This window comes from Fundulus heteroclitus, chromosome 9 (genome assembly GCF_011125445.2).
Source record: "Fundulus heteroclitus isolate FHET01 chromosome 9, MU-UCD_Fhet_4.1, whole genome shotgun sequence".
Classification (NCBI taxonomy): domain Eukaryota; kingdom Metazoa; phylum Chordata; class Actinopteri; order Cyprinodontiformes; family Fundulidae; genus Fundulus; species Fundulus heteroclitus.
Genome location: NC_046369.1, coordinates 17813392 through 17835400, shown reverse-complemented (window position 1 = coordinate 17835400; position 22009 = coordinate 17813392). Strand labels below are relative to the sequence as shown.

General features: G+C 37.2%; 1 protein-coding gene across 45 annotated transcripts in view; it reads right to left on the bottom strand.

The window, feature by feature from the left end:
- Nucleotides 1–22009, bottom strand: part of adgrl2a (adhesion G protein-coupled receptor L2a) — a 141476-nt gene that overhangs the window by 57202 nt on the left and 62265 nt on the right. For 32 of the 45 annotated variants that reach the window (XM_036141134.1, XM_036141135.1, XM_036141139.1 and 29 more), the window contains exons 4-7: nucleotides 17820–17929; nucleotides 15015–15074; nucleotides 2535–2549; nucleotides 602–1402 (exon numbers count right to left, since the gene is read on the bottom strand). In XM_036141134.1, coding sequence (XP_035997027.1) covers nucleotides 602–1402; nucleotides 2535–2549; nucleotides 15015–15074; nucleotides 17820–17929 — 986 coding nt within the window. The remainder of the gene's footprint in view (nucleotides 1–601; nucleotides 1403–2534; nucleotides 2550–15014; nucleotides 15075–17819; nucleotides 17930–22009) is intronic. The other 13 variants (XM_036141114.1, XM_036141148.1, XM_036141143.1 and 10 more) reach the window with 2 other exon arrangements.

Here is a 22009-nt window from a genome sequence, read left to right as displayed (position 1 = left end):
CTCCCACATGTCTACAATCTCTTTCTTAGGCAAGACTTTAAATCCTTACACTCCTGTCTCAGAGCGAGAGATGTTTTTTCCTCTTTTTAATGGCCAACAGAGAGTTGGAATTTCAGCCTTACTTTGGGAGGGATCTAACCTTGCCCTGGGCCAGACTTTACACCTGTCCTGGCATGCAGGTTTCCAGAAGTGAATATATAGCTAAGCTTCTCCATGTCTCGCTTCCTTTAAAAAAAAACAAAAAAACGGACATTTAAGTTGTGGTGCCTGGAGCTTTGGCATCTGGTACTCAGGGAATGCAAGGATGGGAAACCTCTCTAAACTCCCTCGATACTGATCCTCCATGATAAGGTAACTGACTTGAAGGTGTTATTTATCTCTTCACACAGCCCCACGATTTGAGAACCTTCCTACTCAGAGCTTCTCTGAACATGTCTTGGACATTTAAGATCCTAAATGAAAAATCAGTCAACTGATATGCAGGATATGAGGAATACTAAAGGGATACCAAATGCACTTGTTAGGAATTTAAACCAACATCTCAGCAATCACTTTTAACCATACTGTCAGTTGAAGATGTGTATGGGAGATTAGTTCTTACCGTGTGCTGGGTCAGGTGGGCCAAACTCCAGGTTGTACCTCAGAACGTAAAAGTTATCCCACACATAGAGCTGGTTATCTCTGGGATTATAATCCACAGCTGCAATGTACTGGTACTGATTGGGAAAGTGGATATCAACAAATTCCCCACGATTCAGTTTGGTGTTATAAATGTAATCTATCAGACTCTTGCTGACCTCGCTTTCATTGTCTTCATAGGTGGAGCGCACAACGTACAGTACTCCACAAACCATGAAGGCATTGGAGGCTGAGCGCTTATCATACGCAGTTTCCCAGGTAGCCTCAAACCGAAGTGTGTACGGGTTCAATTGGCTGATAACCATCATGCCATTGTTTTGCTCGGTGGCGTAGATCACCCAAAGCCCGTTCTCATCCACCGCCAGGTCGATGTCTGTTTTGCCCCCCCACTTGTAGGGCGACGTGTCGTGGTAGTTGGCGTTATTGATAATCGCTTCGCCGCTTTTGATCCGAGTCCGCAGGTCAAACTTCACAATGTTGCGCGTGCGCTCCTTGTTGAAAAACACGGCCCCATCGTAGACCACAAATCCAGTCCCATCCACTCTGTGAGGCAGCTTGTAGGTGATGGTCTGCCGGGCGTTTTGGACGTCATCCAGGGATGAATATTCAATTAATGTGTCTGTCCTGTAAGGAGTCCAAGGCATGAAGTAGATTTTGTCGCCAGCTTGAAGCGGGTCTTTGCACCAGGCCCCAGCTTGCTGCTCCACTTCAAACCGAAAGGACGGCTCACCGACAGCTTTCAGAGTCCCAGGACAAAGAAAAACTAGCAATGGGAGAAGAGTAAAATGAGAAACAGGTACAGGTTAAAAGGTGAAATATGAAACCGTAAAATATAATCACAACATATTCTCTAGCGTCAATTTCTTTTGCATGGTTTCTAACACACGTAAGGACATATCTTTTTAGCCAATATGCACAAGCAGTATAACAATTTTAGTCAAGTGCATAGAAAGAAAAAGAAATGCAAAAGGTATCAAGCAAATAATTTAATTGTATTAAGAAGCCCGAAACATAAAAGGTTGGCCTCAAACATATTTGGCTGACTAGAACACAAAAAGTAGTGGGGGACCAAATACAACCGAGCCTAACAAAAATAATATGTCCTGTGAACAAAACTAAACAAAACTAAACAAAAGAAGTCACTTGGCAATTGATGGAAGAAGTTAGGATAGAGCAGGAGTCAGCCGAGTCTGCAAAAGTGTGTGTGTGCGTGTGTGTGTCTGTGTATGTGTGTGTGTTTGTTCTTGGACTGTCCTCAGTTACACCACCCTTCTCTACAGTATAGACCAGAAAGGTTTGTCTTCAGAAAGTAGTGCAGATATCACAGTTATTACATTTTAGGATACTTCAAATAAGGGTTTGTTGAGGTGTTTTGGTTGTTGTTTGAGGTATAGGAGGCTTAAGAATAGACAGAGAAAAGAGAAGCAAGTGGTCAAGATGAGAGCAATGTTGGGGGAAGAGTGAGAAGGGGGGAGCTTGGAGGAAAAAAAGGGGACAGTAGAATGCAATAGCTTGAAAAGAGGTCCAAGAAACACGGTTACCATAGCATGCTATGGGAAGGGGTTTGGAAGCCAGGCAATATGAGATTCTGCTGAGTAGCAAAAGCACACAGGGAGAATGAGAAGAGGATGTCCCTAAGGACCGCAGCCAATACACCCCCATTTACATCTTTTGGGCTGCATGTGTGCTATTTCTTTTATGGCCAGCCTCACTACTTCCCTTAAAGCACTTCTCTGGCCATTAACATTACAGCTGGAGAAAGGGGGGGAAGAAGAGGGGACTCTGAAAGGAAACATCTGCAGTGTGTTTGTAGAGGCCACCATGAGAAAATAGGTAATTTACAACCAGATGCCACAAAACAAGGAGCTAGGGTTTTGATCATGTCTGTTATTTACCTTTTTGTTCCACTTCTATTTTAAGCGTTGGAAGAGAGAATGAAAGGGGTGCAAGGGAAAAAAAGAGATTAATATGAATTAACTGTCATTGCTATGATTACATATTCAGCAACATGTTATGAGACATGGAAAAAGAGGGGTACACCTATTAGAAGCAGAAAAGTTGTGAGAAAGATGGCACACAGCTATCAAGGTCCTGTTGTAGGAAAGGGGTTAGGTTATCACACACAAAAAGGTCTGATCAAAAGTTGTGCTAGTGAGCAGTTGTGAAGTTGGTTTATAGTGGTGGATGGATTTTAGCACAGCTAGATTACACACAATAGTTTTGTACTGTCCTTGATGGCAAATTCAACTTTGCTTTTGAGGATCTTTGCTCCTCAAAACGTTGAACACACAGCAAAGGTGTCTGAGCACAACTAAATGATCTCTTTTTCCTCGAAGAAATAGGGTAACAGCAAATTTTATTGGATTCAGAATATTTTTGGCTTGAACCCATTAAAATCTACAAGAGATTTGGAAAGTAAGTGGCTGGGAGGTCAAACCTGAAGTAGGGCCATACTTTGGCTCCTTTTATCCACCCACCACCACAAACCACAACAGGTTATTCTTCTCTCTCCGTTTTTCTTTCATAAAGATGGGTGGCAAATCAAAGCGAAAAAAAAAGGGGAAAACTGATTGAAGCAACGTACCAGATAGTTTGTGTAGTTAACCAATAATGTTTAAAACACATATAAAAATGGCAAGATATATCAGTTGTCTCAGTTTGGTAAAGAGATGAGGAGACAAAGAGGTGTATAACATTTTAAAGGTGTGTTGCTAAAGTGCCTTGCTGTATTTTTGTGTGATAGACAAATATTAGGGCTTAATTTGGAAGTAAAAGATAAATGATGCATGAATGGCTTTTAAGATTTTTCACGAAATAAAAGTATGATCTGCATTTGCATTTCTCCTCTTCACTCTAACACCAATAGATAAAATCCATTGCAACCATTATCCTTCTAGAGTCTAGCTATGCACTATTTCATTTTAGTTCAACTCCTCAGATGCCTCCGAGGTATGTTAGAGAGTATTAAGGAACAAACAGTATCAGTAGACCAAGGAACTCAGCAGACAGGTCAAGGATAATGTTGTGAAGAAGTTGAATTAAGAAAAAAATACTCCAAGCCTTAAACATCTCAGAAAGCACTTTAATCCATCATCCGTAAATGGGAAGCGTGTGGGACAACTGCAGACATACCATGACATGGCCATACACCTAAGCATGCTGGGCAAGGAAAGCATTAACCAGAGAAGCAGCCAAGAAGCCCAAGGACACTTTGAAAGTGGCTGTGGAGATCCACACAGCTCAGAGGTAAGAATCTGTCGAAGGATAGCTATTAGTCATGCCCTCCACGGGTGGCAAGAATTAACCCATTGTTGAAAGAAAGCCATAAGAAATCCTGTTATCAGTTTGCAACAAACCATGTAGGGAACACCGGAGAAAGTGCTGAGGTCAGATGAGCCCAAAAAAATAACATTCTGGCTAAGATGCTAAGCCCTACATCTGGTTAAAAAAAAACTAACAATGCACATAACTCCAAACATAACTTATCAAAGGTGCATGGTGTTGGCTGCATCACGCTGAAGGGCTGCTGTTCTTCAGCAGGTACAGAGAAGCTGGCCAAAGTTGATGGGAGGACGGATAGAGCTGATAACAGCTAAATTTTTGACAGGCAAAAAGCATTCCTAACTCTTGCCATTTCTGCTTCATTTTGCGCTACCTTGTCCTCAATCACCTATCACCTATAATGTTAAAACATGAAAGCAATTTGAAAACGTTCAAAAGATACAAATACTTTTACAAAACACCATAATGCATACATTCTAATTCAATTAATGTGAAACTCTGTAGAGCTTTCGGTAAAGGGATTATTTTTTTTTTTTTAATCAGGAAATCATATCAACTAAAAAGGGTCATTACAATGTACATAAAAATCTGCACCCTCTGCTTATAGGTGTGCAATATAGGTGGGCGTCAAGAAAGAAGAAGCTAGCTTATTCACAATGAAGATTTAGTCAAACTATATTGTATGGAGACTGCATTACAGGAAAATGGCACAGAAATACCATTCTGTGTCATGCAAATCATGGGCACATTCAGTGCATACTTCTTAATCAAGCTTCACAGAACAATCCTGTATCATTTGCCTGTATATACTATAATTCCAGAGCCCTTGTTTTTATAGAGGTTGTGTACTACAAAACAAACTATGTAAACTGCAAATAAAGTCATCCAGATAGGCCAAAAAATAAAAGGATTAGAAGCACATCAAGTCAAATGGTTTATGATAACAGATTTCAATTGCGGTAATGTGTTTATGTGATTGGTCAGTTGGATTTGCATTTGTATTAAGTCATTAAGCAACAATAACAATTGTGTTTATCATTTGTACATACTGTACCACATTGAAACAGTGTTTAAAGACTATTACCTGACATAATTACCATGCCTAATCAGAAGTTAATGCTAATTATATTTCTTTATTTTGAATACTATGACTGCAAACAGAATAAGAGTAAAAGATCAAGGAGATAAAAGGACTGTACAGCTGTGTAAGAATAATTACAAGCTTCATCTGGCTACATTTTTTGATTAAATGATTTCTTTCTTAATTCAGGGTTGTTATAAAAAAAATAAAAAATAAGGTCAAGAGTGCCTACTTTAATCACAAAAACTCAGATGAAAAAACACACAAACTATTTAAATCATATTAATTCTTCTTAGCACTAAGCCAACTAAAACTGTTTGGTCAATGCGTTGAGGGACTGAATTTGCACATTACGCGCTTTATGACTTTTCCTTTCATTTGCCACCCATCTGTAGATATGTCTTTCACACATTTTTTGTATTCCTCTGATACAATTTTTACAATCAAATAGATGCTATTAAAGCTGCAACTTATGATACAGTGTTTTTTCTAATGGAACCATCTATACTTACATCAAGAGTAGACAAGTACGACATCACACAAATTATTTGACCAAATCACATAAATATTGCATGCAAGACTAAAACTTCCACCTACTACAAATCTCACATTATAAGTAATTTCTGCTTTTCTTTTTTTGTGTTTTTGGTTGGTTTCTTTAGAGGTTCCCAAAGACAATCTGTAAAGAAAGTATACCGAACGGACCAGTGGTAAGCACCATTATCTTGGCCTAATAACTAAAATGTTCATAAAAAAAATCTCAAAGCTTAAAAAGTAAAACAAACAACAACACTGTTAGTAAATGTGTTAGCAATTAGTCATCTTGACTATAGGAGACTCAGAAACTTTAACTGATGAAATATACATAGTTTCCATACACGGTATAAAGTGAGATAACCTTTTTTTTTTGTTACTCTCTGACCTTAAATCAGACTAAACACTTCCGGTTTCATGTCTGGTAGGACTACCAAAATTATTTCTATCTGCTAAATCCCAAAATAATAAGAAGGAGAATGCTTAAAATACTCTTTGTGTACTTACTTAAAATCCAAAAGTTTACATACATAGAATTGCGTTAATAACTTTGGCCAACATTTTGGGTCTCCTCCCTCGACTGTTTCACCATAGCTTGCAACTTGAATTTTGGTTAGTTACTGTAACTGACTTCAATAGGCTGCCTTGCTTGCATCCAACTTTTCCGCTCTGCCACATTTTTTCTGTCTTGTAGGAAAGGGCTGAATAAAGTCAGGGCTTTTTGATGGCCTTTCCAAACCACTGCCTTTGTTGTCCTTAAGCTACTTTTAAAAAATAATTTGGCATTACAATTAGCATCAATGTCCATTTTGAGGTGGCAATTTGCTCCCAAGCTTTCTGGTTTATATCTTTAGACTTTTGTTTAGATCGTTCCACAACAGTTTTTTTTCCCCTCATGATAGCTTCTAAATGTGAAAAGCACCAGTCCCTCCTTTAGCTAACGACCCACACAACCTGATGGTGCCACCCCTGTTATTAACAGTGAAGATGGCTGATCTCCAGCTACCAAGCTTCTCTTTTTTTTCCTCCAAATGCAGTGATGAGTATTATGGCCAAACGATTTTAGTTTCAGGCCACAAAAACATGCCTTCCAAAAGTAAGGTATTATTTCCTCTAAACATTTTAAAACTGTAATTTTGCTTTATTAGATTATTTTTCAAGTTTTTATGTCAGTGCAGGACTCTTTTACCACCTTTAGCATGGCCTTCACAACGTCTATTAATTTCTATCCAGGGGTTGATACACACATTTTGCAACAAAACGATCATCTCTGGGACAAGAACCCAGAAATTTATTCCCCTGTTGCTTATACTTTTTTTGTTGAACAGATAAAGTGGCATCTTCAGGCATCTAGAAACTGTACCCGGAGATAAACCAGAATCATGATGGTCTACAATTCACATCTTGATTTACTCACTGATTTAGATTTTTCTATATTACACGTGAAAGCAGTTTGTTTGAGGTGTTGCCTCTAGACAAATCCACGTGCCTCTGTTTAACTTGAGTGTTGTCATCTGTTTTCTCCAAAATTATTTAAAGGCATAGTTATCATATTGTATGTAAACTTCTGAATTTGAAGAAAGTCCTAAAAATTCAGAAAAAAAGTCTCTCATTAAATTGCCATTCATCAAAGCAAAATAATTTTAGTAATTCTAGCTAAACTAAAACAGAAAAAGTATAGAACAAAATATGAGATGTGTCTTTTTATGAAGTATATGTGACCATCTGGTCTCAATTGTATATAATCCACTAAAATGCAATGACAGGTCACATAGATAATCATCTAGTAACAGAACATTTTCATTTAACTTGGGTGGTATCCTGCAAAATATTGTTTTAAACCGAGCATTTCTTCCAACCCCGAAGGCTGCTTCCTTCCCCAGGAAGATAATCCTCTCTAACAGCAAAAAGTGCTTAGCAACAGTTAGAGACAACCCAACAGGGAGCATAAAAGTGTTGATCCTACTTCTCCATATTCTGTGTCTGAGGAATGCTGGGGAACAAGTTTGATCCAGTGAAACAGCAACACACAACCCGCAGGAACATAGGGACATTAAATAAAGACAACATTTATTCTGTAACCTGAGGAAGGTTATTTGAAAGTTCTGAATAAATCAGTGAAAATCTCTCCTAGATTAAACTGAAGCCTAGGTTAGACCACGGATTTTTAAATATGCAGTCCAAAATAAATTTTACTTAGACTGAGAAGAAAGAGCAATATTTCAATATAATGTTGTAATATTACAAAATTTATGTTCCAGTGTTTGGAAAAAGAAAACACACTCTTCTAATCTACGCTTTACTTTCAAAACACAAAAACAGAAATCATTGATCCTTATTAATGGGAAAATATATGATAGGTGATAATGCGAGTGAATGTGATAACAAAATTACTCACAATGAATTAACAATAATTAAAAAGTGTTAACGTGTTTCTGCTTTGGGTTCATTACAAATATAAACCCTAGATAATGAGATGTTTATCTAGCTAGTGGCAAAAAAACAAAACCAAAAAAATTATTATTATTATTTCCATCTCAACAACAAGGTTCTGTTGAAAAAGTTGCTTCAGGCAGACATCTGTTGTTTTGGCAATGAAATAACTCAGTTGTAGTTTTTTTTTTTTTTATGATGTTCAACTCTTTATTACTTCTTTACCTTCTCAAACTTTATATGCTGCATTAAATATAGCACACCAATAACTCACCAATTAAGAGAACCTTAATACATGGTTCTAAATAATTACCTAACATTTATTTAAGTCCAGGCAGTTTGTCCCCATACGACTGTATCATAGAGTGGAGTTGCACTATATTTGCAATATATTGTGCCACTCTTATTACTAGGCTTTAAAATATGTAAAATACAAAGTTCACTACAAACAGATAAACAAAAACAAACAAAACATACTACATTACATTCTATCTCCATTATATTTTATCTCCATTAATCAATCAAAAACAGAGATGGTGAGTGACAGTAGGTGAAAAGGTTAGTTCACTCTTTCTGCTCTGTTTGAAATTATAAGGTAGCTGAAGCTTCTAATTGAACGCATTGTCAGCTAAACCGACAAATAAGAATAAAAGCTTAGGCTTGGACGGTTTGCTGGTGTATTGCCAACAATGTCAATTCCAACAATGAAAACCTCGATAATTATCTTAAAGAAGCATTTGTCCGTAAAAGGTTTTTAGGGCCTGTCTAACAACTTTTGGTTTGAACATTTAAAGAAATGTCATATAAATGCTAATAACCAAAGAGGACCTAAAAAAATCCAGATGTTCAAATTAAAACTTTTTTACTGTCAAAAATTAAAAATGTAGAGTAAATATGTAAGGCATTTTGTTTGTGGAATAGCAAAATGCGTAAAGTTTAGCAAATTTCATACTGCATTTCTGAATTTGTCTCAATTATAACTCCTAAAATCTCCTCATTTCATATACAGAACCCTCCACTATTACTGGCACTGCTGGCAAAAATTTGTCTATAAGCCATAAAATAAAGTGTTATGTACATTTTATGTCATAGTTTGAGTTATTGTAAACTTTTTAAAATTGTTGGTCAGCCTGCACTTCTGGGTATGTTTAGGTGAGTATTTTTTGTCTTGCAGCTAAAACCCAAATAATAATGAGTAGGGAAAATGTGTTACTAATAAAAAAAACAAAAAAACAAAAAACTCTTCAACATTCTGCTGAAGTTAAAGTAACTGAACTGGTTCAGTTACAGTTAATTTTAAAGTAATTTATAAGGGTGTACTTACTTTGTTAAGTGGACTAAATGGTAAATGGACTTAATTTGTAATGCACTTTTCTAGGTATATGGATCACTTAAAGCACTTTACACTAGAGCTGCATTCACCCAATCGCACTCACAAATGCACACATTCATACAATGATACGCAGTTCCATAGGCAACTAGGAGTTGCCTTCCTCAGGGGCACATCAACATCTGACAGGGGGGAAGCTGAGAAAAAAAAAAACACAACTTTTGGATTGCCAGATGATCACTCTTCTAACTGAGCCAGTCACTCATAATCACATAATCATTGAAAAAATATTTATTTACACAAGATTTAATGTTTATCCTTCCTGAATAAATGTAGACTAAATTAGGTACTTGCAAAATATCTGCATTAACATTAGTAACGACTTGTGTTAGCCATTTTTTTAACATACCTGTTCCATAAGTAAAATTTGGCTGTTATAAACACTAGTGTTTATTTCCCTCCTGTTGCCATTTGTGTCTGTTTCTGAAAGGTGAGGGGATGGGGTTGGCCATGAGGTGTTTGATTGGTTATGTGGTGGTGATGGTGATGCAGGGCAGGATTGTGAGGTTTTAAACTGAAGCAGAAAAAGCAATGTCACCAGTGTTATTTTTTTCATGGTTTTTATATGGTAGGATTAGGGAATACATAATATATTATTGGGAAATATTGGTTAGCGGGCATTACAGCCTCATTTATATGGGATACTGCACGTCGATTGATATCGGCCAAAATTTTCATCCCTACTCTAAATAATCATTCATTCAATCATTTATTTTAATCAGGGCAGTCAAACTTTTTTACAGTAGCAGGCTACACACTATCAGGTAGGAGGGTGCACTTATGCCGGTGCCCGAGCCTCGGAGGGGAAAAGTTTGAAAAATAGAGTCTCCCTGATGTATTTTGGAAACTTTCAAGACAGGTGATTATTTAAAGAATAGAGTCAGAGTGCATGTTTTAAATTGAATAAAAAGAAAAAAAGTGAATGATCAATTCTTCAAAAACAACCTTTGTTTTTTTTATTATTATTCTTAAAACATTTTTTACATGTTGTCATCATGTTTTAACAAGGTTTTGAAAAGATTTGCATAAAATTTGTTGAATTTGAATTACTAGCACCATATAAAACAGATCAGATTAGGTGAATATATGACAATTTGAGACAACACGCGAGCGCTCAGTTCTTTCTCTGCTCGTGCGCTCGACCTGCTCATTCCATGCTCAGCAGCAGCTGTGCTGTGCGCTCGCTTGGCCGTTTCTCCGCGAGCGTCGCGTGAGAAGAGTTTTTCAGAGTTGAGCTCAGATTGGTTCCTGCGCGCTCAACCAGAAGGCACAAATATCGCTGCATTATATGATCGGGGAAATGTAGGCGGCGGCAAGAGCTGCTATAGACGGCGATTTGCCGCCGTTGACCGGCTACTTTTGACTGCCCTGTTTAATGTATTTTAGTTATTTTTTATTTATATATTTATTTATTTTTTATGTATTTTATTTTTTGTAGAATTAGTTTACTGCATAAAACTGACGTTTTTTTTTTTACATTTTATGCTTATTTGCATGCGTCTTTGCAAAGGGTGTGGAGGGAACTGTATATAATTACTTCGTAAAACATTTTCCGCGGAAATCTTTATCTTAAAAACATGACTGCATATATTATTACATTATTTAAGTCTCTCTTTCTGTTTGGAGTTCTCCTAAATCCTTTCTTCTCAATCTTAACAGACTCAACAGCAGAGAACCAAACGGATCAGCATGCACATTAACCAGTTTTCACCTTGGAATAATGTGATTTCCTCCATCTCAGATTAGGGCTTCTTTGTTTCAGAATTTATCTGTGTCAGAATTGCTTGAATCTGATCTAGGCTTCAGTGGCAAAAAATATGGGAGGCAAAAGATGCACAAGGATTCATAAATAAATGCACTCCATTCTGCAGAGGAAATTCAAGTGTGTTGCACGCGCCCAACTAAGGGATCAAACATGGACAAGAGAGCAAGCAAATTAACAACACTTGTCTGAAGCATCCACAGTCACAAAAAATAGAAATCAAATTAAAAACACATAGCTGGACAGAGAAACATAGCCAAGGAAAATCTGGAAAGAAAATAACAACACATGAAGGAAGATCTGATGACGTTAATAGAATGCAAAAATAGAAAGGACAGTGTGATCAGAAATCGGAGAGCGAGGAGAGTGAGTCAGATACCCAAGGAGTTTCCTGCAGATTGCACAGGGGGAAGGGAAGACAGTCAGTTTCATACAGCAACAGAACAAACATGAAACATATCCCAAACCACATTAACCCAAAGACACTTCACTGTTCCCAATGGCTATTACACACTTTATTTATTTGGTATTCCTAATCTAATTGTTTTAACTGTTTATGATCACTTTTAAACATCTGTTGGCGTTGTATTTTGATGTGATCTAACTTCAGACTAAAATAGCTCACGCAGTTAAATAAGTAAATCAGAATGTAATTTAAATTACACAAAATTAGGAGAACAGGAAGACTAAACAAAAAAACAAAACTTAAAGGGGGACAAACACTCATGCAATCAATCACTTTTGTGACCTATCAATCACTGTCATATTTAGCTACGTATATTTTAGATTCACTAGTGAGCAGGGAGATAAGATTGGAAGCAGGGAGTTAATAATGATGGGGGTTGTACTTTCTGAGACGACTACCAGACTAGAAGAAAACGTAAAAGTGCAGCTCGGTAAATCCAAAAAATTTAATCAAAACGTTTTTTTTGTTTTTTTTTTCAGTAATTCTCTTCAAAAAGGGAAACCCATGTATCACCTAGATTCAGAACCCACAGAGTGATCCATTTCAACATTTTATTTCAGTTAACTTTGACGATTATAGCGTATAGCTAAAACGCAAAAATCTCTTTTGTAAAATTATTTAAGACCAATAAAAAATGTCCAGCAGACACTAACCTGAGAAAACCACTAACGATGCTTGCTATATAAGATGACTATTCAATGGGTGTTGTGCATATTACTTGAAAACTGAGTGGAAGGACAATGGCTGACAAATTTCAAGAATCAATTCGATTGTGATTCTCAACATTTATAATCAATTCATTTCCAATCCAATCTCAAATTGTTGGTATTAAAATCATGTTTTTGCTCTTGTTACCTGAACTACATAACTGTGTAGTTATGCTGCGATACTGGTATCATATTAACATTCAACAGCCAATTAATAAAGTAATGGTAGGTAGCTAATGGCGGCTGTAAGGACCAAATCTCTCCCTGAATGTTGAGACAATTGCTTTCACAAATATGCCGTGGGGCAGAATACCCAACCAGATCCAGGGTAGAAGACAAAGAACACCAGATATATTTATAGGATTTCTACTTCTATTCAATTCACTTCAATTAAAAAAAAATGTATTAAGCCAAAAAGGATGCTAAATTTGAACACTAACTTGTTGCATTATTAAAAATATGACATTCACCTCCCGGAGTGGAGTGTGAAGGCTCCTACATACTCGGGCATACTGTGTGCATACTGGGAGCTCCACACAGACTCTTCGCGGACCTTTTACCCTACTGCCAACATTTCTTGTAACAAATTCATAAAGTTCCCACACTTTAACAAGAAGGACCAAATGTTGTAGAAAAAGGTACAGATGGTCTTCAGACGGACTTTGCTTCACAACGAAACAAAGTGCGTTCAAAAATATGAGGGAGATTCACAAGGCGTGTAATGCAGCTGGACTCAGAGCTTCAAAAGCCAATAGATTTTGCCCTTAATTCAGATGTCAAAGACAGTGGTTCTCACCATTAGTATCAGCAATTTTGTTCCATATCCTTGATGCTGGAGTTGTTGCTGTCTGTGTGTTTTGCTTGCTGGTTTTATCTCTTTGCGGGTGATCATGGTCATTGTTTCCCTGTTTCAGTGGTTGCTGTAAGAGGAATTTTCTTTCTCTTACTCTGTCCTTAGTATTCCTGTCCCTCTCTTCCTCTGTCATGTTTGGCATCGGTCTGTACCTCTGTAAAGCAAATATGTTTGGCACCACTACTGCAGCGAGAGCACCATTCTGCTTGCCATGAAGCTGGACATGACAAGGGGAAAAAAAGAAGAAAAAAAAGGAAGGTCTACAGGAAGACTGAGGGGTTTGTTGGCACAAACTCTAAGTAGCTTGAGGGCTTGTATTAAGTTTCAAGAGTAAGAGTTATTTGTGGAGCTATGTCCACTGTGGTGCTGGTACACTGTGTTTTATTAAGTCCAAAGTGAGCACAGCAGTCTCTTAGGAACATTTTAGAGAATATTTAGCACATTTTGGAGTACAAGCTGTATGCAGATGCCTAAATCCTTTTCAACAGGACCAAAACTGCCACAAGTACCAACACCTGGTTTAATGACCATTGGACCACTAGTCTTGACTGACTGACTAACTTGCCTGACTTAAACTCCATCAAAAACCTATGGAGTATTGTCAAGAGCAAGACGATATACATCAGATGCAACATTGCAGATGAGCTGGAGGTTGCTGTTAAATTCTGGGCCTTGTTAATACCTCAGCACCACCCATGTTAACCACACTCATGCAAGAATTCCTGCAAAGGAGCCCCAACCAAATACTGAGTGCATACTGTTTATCCCATGGACATACTTTTCAGTATAAGCCAGCATTTTTCTGTTTGAAAAATCCATGATTATTGGTCTTATGTAACATTCCATTTTTTTGAGAAACATAATTTTGTTTTCTTTCATTAAATGTAAGCCACAGTCAAAGTTAACAGAAATAAACCCTTGGAATATTATCACCCTGTGTGTAGGGAAACTAAATATACTGTATATGAGTTTCACTTTCTGATTTGAATTACTGGAATTGATAAACTTTTACATAACGTTCTTACTTATGACATGTCCCAGTTGAAAAGCTAAAAACAGATTGCAGGGATTGCCTTCTACGAGCAGTTACTGAACCCAATTGAGCAGGTAACACAGTGTCAAATGAAAGCAAAAATTTTCATCCTCAGTATAGAGGATGACAATACCACTGCTAATGAGAGTTTTTGACAGGGAACAAAAATATTATGCTAAAAGAACAAGAACAGTGGAAATGGAGTCAACTTGTTGTAAAGTCTACTTGCCCATGAGTAAAATACAAATTTCTTTGTACATGCATATAAAGACCCAACTAATAGGATGTATAAATCCAAAGTGCTGGGTTAGTGGGGAAAAAACAGATTTTGAGGAGTAGTAGTTACTGGTCAAAATGAGGACACTGTCTCTGCTCTCCTTGTAGATCAGCTTAATGAGGACTTAATACCCTCTCTTGCAAAACATCTTGTGTCCCAGCAAATCCAGGGGAGCCTAAGCCCTTGGACCACGGAAATGTTTTTTAATCACAAATCATGGTATTTGGCATTTGATCTTTTTCATCTGAAAACTAGAAAACTGTAGCAAGGGCTTTGCTATCCCATCTGAAAGCTGTAGCAATAGTTTGCTATGGTGAGGAAAAGTTAATCTTCCCCTGTGATTGCTTCTCTCTGCATTAGTCTGACTACAAACTGATGTGCAGCATATTGATTATATTTCAGGGAAAGAGACAGGGGATTGGCAAGAGGAAAGCAACAAAACAGGGAACTCTGCCAACAAATCAAAAACTATCATGGTTTACATTGGGGCTTGAATGGGAAAGGCTGGACTGGGCTCGGTTTGTCTGCACCAGACTGGGAGAACACTAAAAACTTACCAGGACAGTTGTGATAGGATACATTCTGTGTTCTTGGTCCTATTCTGGTTGGACATGGACCTTAAGAAGCAAAAAGATATGGCTACAGACTTGCATGATTAAAACTTCTGAGAATGAATTGAGGACCTGTATGTGTTTTACTAATCCACCTTATTCCTGCAAGGGATACTGGTCATTTTGACCTTCTTCATTTTGTACCTAACCAGTTTAGGTCATTTGGTTTCTCTATGAAGTATGAAATGGTATAATTTACTGTGGGTGATTCATACTGGCCATATGTTTACACTTTTACAACCAATAAAAATATTTCACTGTGTTTACTTACAGTTACAAAACTGAGGTGGGAAGGGACAAAATGTAAAAACCAAAGTGTTGCTGTGGGATGGATTCTGGATGCAACATCTAGATAACTAGAGGCAGTTGCAGTAAAACTAACTGCTTTACAAACTAAAATTATGTTGTAAGCTGTAACTTTGAAGAAATTGGTAGCAGTTTCAGTAAATGTATTCTGTTTCCTCTATCCCAGAACTACTGTCCCTGCAAAGCTTCAGTACTTGTGGTGCTGTTGGCCGCTGCACCTTGGATTGCACGAAACTTAACTTGTGTTCAAATAATTATGCATTGAACATGGAACCAAAGCTAAAGGGGATTTTTTTTTCTATGATTAGAAATGAGAAGTCCAAAAAAAGAAAATTACTAACCCAGGATGTGGTTGGTTGCAACCCACAACAACACAAGAAACACCAGGTTAAATTTAAGGATTAAGTGCAGAGTGCATTTCTGAAATAACTTTAGGTTTAAGAACATGTAATGCTGTAATATGATTTGGGTTTACTCATCACTATAACCTGGTATTTCCATCTCTACCCTCAATCTAAAACAAAAATATATCTCTGAAAAATAAATGTACTCTTAGCAGATTTACGTGCATAGAAATCATCAGATCAATAAAGCGTTCAATTATATTCTGCAGCTGTTTAGTTACAAGATCACTACGATCTTGCAGCAACGGAACAACCTGCAGTCTATTTTTCTGACTATGACACTAGAACCCAAGCCCAGTGGCATGTGGTTTTAAGGCTGTGGCTGGGCTCTACATTCGCATTGAGAACCACAGGGTTTTGTCTAACCTTCAACCAGATGTGACCATCTTTATTATAGTGTAAAAACCAATGTGCATCAAAGGTTTTTAAGAGTTTCATAGCTTTTCCATTAAAATCAATGGAGTTGATGAAGTAGCTAAATATGCTAACTCATGTAATCAGACACAATTAGTTTTCTGGTCATCCTCCCAATCTTTGATAGATGAAGGGACTAGTATGTTTACAATATCCTATTTAAAGAGTAGAAGTTGATGTTCCCACATGTCCACTGCATGGTGGAACAAAACTCTCACATCTAATTCAAGCAAAGCATCATGAGCTGTAGGAATAAGGTGGATTAGACAGAACGTGATTGAAATCTGTGTCCGGGAGTGGAAGTTTAATCAACACACAACAGTGATCTTGACTATTTCCTTGATTTGAGACAAAAGAAAAAATACAATCATAACAGTGAGAGGACATGAGTGCACTTATAGGCTAATCCCTTTATTAAGGTTGGAGCTAAAACAGCAAGAGATGAGATCAATACTTCACTTAATGATAAGGCAAGAGAACAAAAAAAAAATGAAAAACAGAAGTACCCTCATATTTGGGCTACAGGATCTGTCTTTGTTCAATGGTTTTAACTTAAATGGCCATGATTATATATTCCACCTTTAATTATATGCCCTTGGAACCACAGAGAGGTTAACCTTTAAGTTGTAATGAGTTTCACCATCTACTTATGTTCACCATGGCAATCTCATCCAGTGCGAGGCAAAACAAGTTGGGAAGAAATAAAGGTAATAATCAACAAAGGACAGATATAATGAACAGGAAGCGCAGTAAAACAAAAGTGCATTATTTCTATTTAGGCTTTCTTTCTTTATTCTACTTTAAAAATTAAACATATCTGAAGACACAAAGGTAGAAAATACTATAAGAACTCCAAAATGCTATCTTCTCATCTACCGCGACTCTAATTATCTCAATTCCACCTGATGGCGTTTCATCTAAATCTTTGCCATTAATCAGTTTGTAAAGGTTAAATGGGGAGATTTTCTGCACAAATTGCAAATGAACATGGCAGCCTAAAGGACAAAGGGGAGTTTTAACACAAAGAGCAAGCTAAAGATTGTTTGGGAGCTGAATGGCAATAAAAGTTTTAGCAACAGAGCAGCAGACAAAATGTTAACACTATCTCTTTAGATGAATTATTGCCTTGTTGACATGTGAGAAGAGCTTTCTGTACTGTTACATAATGAAACATCTGTTAATATATTTCAACACCTGTTGTGTGGCTGTAAATTAAGCCATCAAGTCAAGTTGAGCTGTGCTTTTGCCTGATAGACTGCTCTGCACAAGAAAGGAAGCTCCCGCTTGCTATCACAGAGAGGCAGCATGACTTCCTCTGCCCTCCCTCTAGTCTGCTACCTCATAACGGGGCTCGTGGATCCACTGGAAACACTGAGCACATCAATAATGAGGGGGGAGTGCAGAGGACCAAAGGGTTTTACAGGTCATATTTCATGGAAAGTTCACTGCGTGACACAGATTGAAGAAGAGACAGAGAAAGAGGGGTGCTGAAAGGTACTGCAGACAAAGAGAGGCAGAGCAGAAATGGGACGGGGTATGGTACAACACAAAGAAAAGGCAGAGGGCAGAGAGAAACAGAAGCCGAGAGGAAGGGTTTTTCAAATCAGGACAGAAGGGTCATACTTACTGTAGGGCACACACTCATACTGGACCTCCAGATACTTGTAGGTCCCCGGGCAGGGGTCAGGGAAGACATCTGAACCTGTGATCACAATGCACTGGGTGCGATTGTTGCACCTGGAAACAAAAAAATGAAAAGAAGAAAATAACTGTTAATAATTAATGAATACATGAGGTGAATGTACAGGATATCTGTATGCTTTGGCCAATCAAATAAAAAATTAAGAACGACATCATTTACAGTAGGACCAACATTACTTGTAAAAAACAGCTTACCTAAGATTCGATAACTAAAATAATTCAGAAATAACTCTGTCAAATAGGTGTTTTTTGGCATGTGACGTAAACTAACCACATGCGGTATAATGCACATCCAACTTCATACATGTGTTCCTGCATTTCCCTTCATATCATGTCTAAGTCTAAGTCTAAGTCATATGTTTTTTCACAAGTTGTGAATACTACAGCCAGAACTACAAATCACTAAAATAAATTGTGCAGTGGGCAGAAAATAACAAACCAAAACAGAACTTTGGCAACTATAAATACTTTAAGTGCTAATTTAACGGTGAACATTTTGGCATACTGACGTTTACAGTGAGAGTAAACAGCTTGATAAAAATGAACCCACAGTTAATACCAGGTCCTTACTTTCAATTTTTAGATCAGTTCTCAAATTTCTCATCTTGTTTAGTATCAAACACTGATATGGTCATTATAGCTGGGAATTTTAACATTCATACTGATACTGAAAGTGATAGCCCAGCTGAAACATTTAATGCTATCTTAGAGTCAGTTGGCTTTGCTTTAAACATCTACAGACCTACGCAGTTTAGTCTTTGTGCTCTTGTTCTTGTGCTGACATACGACACAGAGTTTGAACAAATAACAGTATGTCCTCAAGACCCTATCCTGTTTGACCATTTTTAATAATGTTTGACTTTAATCTAACCAAGTACTCCACCCTGAGAGAAAATTACTTTAAAGTAAATATACATTACATTTAAAGGACATCATCAGATGATGTTGTAATAACTTTTATAGAATATGTTCCATTTTAAAAATTTCTTCAGTATAACATAAAAACAAGGCAGAGGACAGCAGTTTAATGTCTACGCTTTCACAAATTTATGTTCCTGTCCAGAGCATTACTTCCTCATTGCATGTGGCATTAAACAATGCAGCCCCCTTAAAAAATAAGGCAATTATTAATTGGAGCATGGCTCCCTGATTTAATTCAGACCTGTGTACTTTAAAGCACAACGCTAGAAAATTGGAGAGAAAACAGTGCTATACACATCTAGAGGGGTCCTACTTAATCTCAAACAATAATCAACCATTGTATAAAAAGGCCCTTTGCCAAGCTAGAACAGTGTATTTTCATCATTAATATAGGAGAATGTGAATAATCCTTGATTTCTTTTCAGTGCAGCTTCTAAACGTATACAGTCATTGCACTGATGAGGGTCCGCAGCATCGCAGCAGTGATGACTCTATAGCAGGGATCTTCAACCCTGGTGCTCAGGACCCACTGTCCTGCATGTGGGTCCTGATCTTTTTGCCCATATGCTACTTATATCTGTCTTTTTCATGGCAGTGTTAACAGCCCAATTCTGATCTTTTCACCCCCCCAAAAAAAATCCAATTTGGGCCACTTCCATATGTGGTACTAATTCGGAAATATATCAGATTTTTTTCAAAGCAGCCGCTGTCTGAATGGTCATGTCACATTTCATCCGTCTTTTACGTCACTCTCCTGTCTCCCACTACACATCCGCACACAGTAGTAGCAGTTAGCGTTCCATAAAAGACCATTGTTAATAGCTGTGCTGCTTTCTTCTTTCCTTATTAAGTCTCGCTATGATGTGGTCTTAATATTTTCGGCTCCCGTTGCTCAACAGCTTTCTAATAATGACAAGGAGAGATGCCAGCCGGTATCCGCGTATTTTTCCGAGGGTTTTTGTAACAAAACTTTATTGAACACTTCTAGAAACAATTACGTTCACCATTACTTCCGCAAACAGTGCACCGCTCTGTAACGTATCCTTCTGTTATTAGTGCATGTGGGTCGCTTTGCAGTCTTGAACCATTCAGACAGCGGTATGATGATGGCCACCTCAAAAAAATCTGATTTGAGTGTGAACGTAGCCTATGACACCTTGTTCGAGTGGGGCACCAGCTCAACAATTTGATGTTCTCCTGTGGTTTTGTCACTTGGGCTTGTCTTGCAGTGTTTAAAAACTGTCTCCGTTCTATACATAGCTATTGACTGAGATTCAAATAGATGTCTCCAAAAACCCTTAAACATTATATCACGACCTACAGCAGGCTCTTGGTACTGTTGACATAGTCTCTTTCTGATTGCTCATGCATGCACTTTCATGTCCAGAGTCAAAGCCAAGATCTTGAGCTCGCTGAGATTTTGTGGGATGACATACAAAAATCCCTCAAACATCTTACAGCTAAAAATGAGGAGTGGGGCAAACTTTCCTGAGTTCGACATAAGAGACTATTAGACATCTACAAGAAGAGTTTTAACAAAGTAATTTCAACTAAAGGTAGTAGCACTAGCTAGTATGGAAAAAAACTTTTTTTAAGGTAGATAAGACATTTGTCTTTATACATTCTATTCAATGTGTCAAACAATGTTATTTTTATGCTTAAATGAAAGTAAACAAGTTTCCTTTACGAAGATAAATAAAAAAAAAATTAGACAATATGTGTCATTCCCTAACAAAAAACAGAAAATTAAATGTGACATCCTAAATAAAATATAAGCACACCGCTGTCTCCAAAAAGAAACATATAACATTAAGCAGAGTATTGGTAGATTACCCTCTTGTAGTCACATTAACCTCTTTAATTTGCTGACAGAGGTGTAATGGCAGATTTCATTTATTTTAATTTTCCTGCTCAGTCTCAATGACATGGGGTGACCCTTAACCAAACTCTTTGATGCCTTTTTTAAATTTGTGGACAGTCTGTTTTCACAATGTGTAAAGTCATCACGGGTTAACAATTCATTTATTCTGTTAATTTCATTCTGTTGGGAATCTGCTAGGCTTCCTTGGATATACAGCATTTAACCAACCGCCATTATTAACTAAACTCAACATATCTGAGTATGTCAATGATATGATTAATTATATATTTAACACCTTCAGAAGAAGGTTTTGTGCCTCAATATAATGTTGTTAGATCCAAGTCAAATTTGAGTCTGTTCCACGTTTAAGACTAGCTGTAAGAATATCTTGTTGTGCTAACATCCTTAACATAATGTTTATCAAATAGACATATCATAAAATTATATAATAAATGTTAATTAAAATGTTGCAATTTAACTCAGGGGACGACTTTTGGTCAAGTGTGGTGAGTTTTCATGCATGTTTGACCTCAAAAAAGCCATTCTTGGAGGCAAAAGAAAAATTATAATAGTGGTAGGGAGAAACCATGCAATTCCAATAGGCTTCTGCAAACTGGAATATAACTTTAAGAAAACTTCTAGCAATCTAAGAATCACGTCTCAGATTGGTATTTGTGACACACAATCTGTCTCTTTCAATCAAATATCCCACCTAATTGCTTCACAGATTGTTCTTGCTCTGTATAAAAATAAAAACAATTAAATTTACTTATTAAGCTATCAACCAAACAAACATGGCATATTCAATATATTTGCTAATGCAATGCTTATACTATTGTGGCGAGCAAAAACAAGAGACTATCTGTCAATAACTGTTACAAGTCATGCAAAATTTATATCAGGGCTCATATTGCTTCTTCAAGAGAGAGAGAGAAAAAATTTGATTTAACATGTTTTTTCCATTTTGCTGACATTAATTCCAGCAGAGCAGAAACTAAAAATTGTCCCACAGTGCTCAGAAGCAGGCCAGAGAGATGCAGGTGAATCACCTCTTTTGCTGCACTGAAATCATGATAATGACATCAATACCCCGAGAAAGTTGTCTTTGTTATCAAGGGACATAACATTGCATTGGAAATCCGAGGGGCCAGATCGATGACTCGGTTCAGCTGATTAAAGGCAGACTAAAGAAAATACTAGTTTATTCTTATTCTTTAAAAAAAATGTAACCTTGATTTGATTAGTTTTTATCCTTGGCCTTTGCTTCTTTTTTTGGGGGCCCAAAAACCCATCACTGCAATAACAATAATAATAATAATAATAATAATAATAAT